At 32.5% G+C, this 2,812-nt stretch overlaps 1 protein-coding gene across 1 annotated transcript; it reads right to left on the bottom strand.

Annotated features, from left to right (window-relative positions):
* Positions 1-600: 600 nt before the first annotated feature.
* On the bottom strand, positions 601-2,445 carry LOC108466790 (cytochrome P450 94C1-like). The gene has a single exon (XM_017767156.2). It carries the CDS (start codon positions 2,355-2,357, stop codon positions 888-890), a length of 1,470 nt encoding a protein of 489 aa, XP_017622645.1. The 5' UTR covers positions 2,358-2,445; the 3' UTR covers positions 601-887.
* Positions 2,446-2,812: the final 367 nt, after the last annotated feature.

Raw genomic sequence — 2,812 nt, 5'->3', positions numbered from 1 at the left:
TAAATGGTCCCTTTTGTAGCGTGGAGTTAGATTACATTTTATTCTCTCTACTTAAAAAATGTGTAAATTAGTCCCTATACGTTAGATTAAAGAACAAATTGATCTTTCTATTAAAATTTCATTCATTTGTTATGTTAAAAATTGGTGGGTTGATATAGTAACTAGACATGTGACATGTCACATTTACCTTATGCTGACGTATAATGGCTAGTTTTTAACAGTAAAATAGATAAAATTTTTAACAGGATGACTTATTTGTTCTTTAATCTTACATATAGGGCCTTTGTAGTACTTTTACCCTTTTATAGCAGATGAAAAATATTGTTAATTTTATGAGATGAAATTAATTTAATAACGTGACATTAATTTAAGAAACGACATAATTTTTAACTGACTTGATATGTTCACCCAACCTGTTGTAACTTAAAAACCTCAAACTGTTGCATTTAACTTGTGTCTAAATATGAAACTGGGTTGGATTAGATGCAACAATTCAAGCTGTTTAAGTTATAATAGTATTATAAAAGTCTAATGTACAAGGATTAATTTATCTATTTTTTGAATAAAGAAAGTAAAATAAAATCTAATAACTAATATAGATGAGTAGATGATATTTTCTCTTTACTTGAATTGAAGAAGTAAGAAAGATAGGTGCAATAATTGGAGAACAAAAATCCAATCTATATTTTACAATTAAAAAAGATGAAAGGAAACACTAACCACCCATAATTTTGTACAAGATAAAGATCGATCTAATATGTATATGTCGTAACGAGTGACGAATAATTATATGTGTACATATAAACACCTTTTCCTTAACCACATATTGGCCATTAAATCATACATCACATTGCAAATTGTTTAATTGGTTCACCTTACCATGATGTTTATGGTTGAGGTTGGATGTTTCGTACTAAGACAGGAAGTCCGTCGCTGAAAGTTGCGGTCAATCCCGGCAAGAACTGTGGATGTTGATCCGGTGATGGTGGTGTCAGTAATTCGATTTGAAATCTCCTAATGAGTGAAAGCGTCACCATTTTCATCTCTAAAAGAGCCATCTCTTTCCCTAAACAAACCCTGAATCCGGCTTGGAAAATGGGGTACTTGAAAGGGTTTTGAGGGAAGAAAACGCCGTCGTGTTTCAACCATCTTTCTGGCTTGAATTCCAAGCAATCTTCACCCCATATCTCTTCGATACGTCCCATGGCGTATGGATGATAAGTAACCCTAGTTCCTTTCTTCAGAATCGAGCCATCAGGTAAAACATCGTCGTTTTGACAAAATTTGGAATCGAATTGAATCGGAGGATAGAGTCTCATGCTTTCATACACTGTTGCTTGTAAATAATTAAGTTCCTTCATTTGATCAAAGCTTGTCAACTCCTTGTTTTCACCAATGATACGATCAGCTTCTTGTTTAATAGCCGACACAACATTTGAATGCTTAGACAATAACCAAAACAAGCTTGTTAAACCCGAAGCTACAGTATCACGACCAGCTAATAAAAAGCTTATAATAATGTCTCTCAAATAAGTTTCATCGTTAATAATAGACATAAAACGAGAAAGAAGATCATTACTATTCAAAAACCCAGTTTTACGCCTTTGGCTAATCACTTCTTTAGCTAAAAGATTAATCCTTTCAATAGCCCTTTTTAATTCCTTTTCACTGCCTAAATTCAACGCTCTTTTAATCTTCCATACAAGTGGTGAAACATTCATGGCTCTTTCAGCTGATAATTTCGAAGCTAAATCAAAAGCCATAGCCAATTTCGACATGGGTAAAGAAAGCTCAAGACAACTAGGATCAATCCCAAAAGAAAACCAACAAATAACATCAAATGAAAACCTTTTAAACACATCCTGTAAGTCCAAAACTTGGTCTTGTTTTGATAATAATGGAACAAGCCTTGTTTTGATCTCACAATTGATGATATCAAACACATAACAACATATTGAAGTTTTCCCAAGCTCCATTGATGCCATATTCTTTTGAAACTTCCACGAATCACCATCAACATTGAATATACCACGACCAAGGAAATCACCCAAGATGATAGAAAAAGGTTTCCCTTTTGGGAAATTATGGAACTTGGTTTTAAGCATGTATTCAATATTTTCAGGGTTTGCTGTGATTGTGTTACGAAGGACATGGATATGGATGGTTTTTGAAGGAGAGTTTGTTAACAAGTGAGTGTACCAATCGCAAAGGTTATTGAATTGTTTTGACCAACTTAAAGTGAGATAAGCACTGCAAATCTCACAGTTGCACCATAGTTTTGGCTTGATCAATAAAGAAAACAAGAGATATAAAAGAAATATTAGGATCAAGAAGAACAAAGAAGCTTGAAGCTCCATTAGAGAAGGATAAAAGAGATTGTGAATTGAATTGAAGGTCGTACCAATCAGACAGTGGAAAATTTATGTTGTTATAAAGGAGCTATTCGAAGTGTACTAATAGTTTTTTTTTAGTGGAATTAAAAAGAAATATTTATAAAATAATGGAAAAAATATACCCTACCTTTTATGCTAAAACAACAAAAGTTAGTTACTAAGGGGGTATCTGACAATGCCACAGTACTTGTATTCGCTTATGTAAATTCGAGGACAATCAAACCACGTGATTTTATTCTTATTAAAATATCAACCATCCACTTTGTGGGTGGAGGAAAAAAATAATCAATGTTTTTGAGAAGACTTACTATGGATTTTCAACATAGATTTGATTTTTAAATACTTTTATTTTTGATAAATTCCTTAAGTTTATCGGTGTTAAAGATAAATATTGTTTGTTAAGTTTGTTGTAAGTCAGC

Source organism: Gossypium arboreum, chromosome 2, assembly GCF_025698485.1.
Source record: "Gossypium arboreum isolate Shixiya-1 chromosome 2, ASM2569848v2, whole genome shotgun sequence".
Lineage (NCBI taxonomy): Eukaryota > Viridiplantae > Streptophyta > Magnoliopsida > Malvales > Malvaceae > Gossypium > Gossypium arboreum.
Note: the sequence above shows the minus strand (reverse complement) of the source record. Positions and strands in the feature narration are given on the sequence as shown.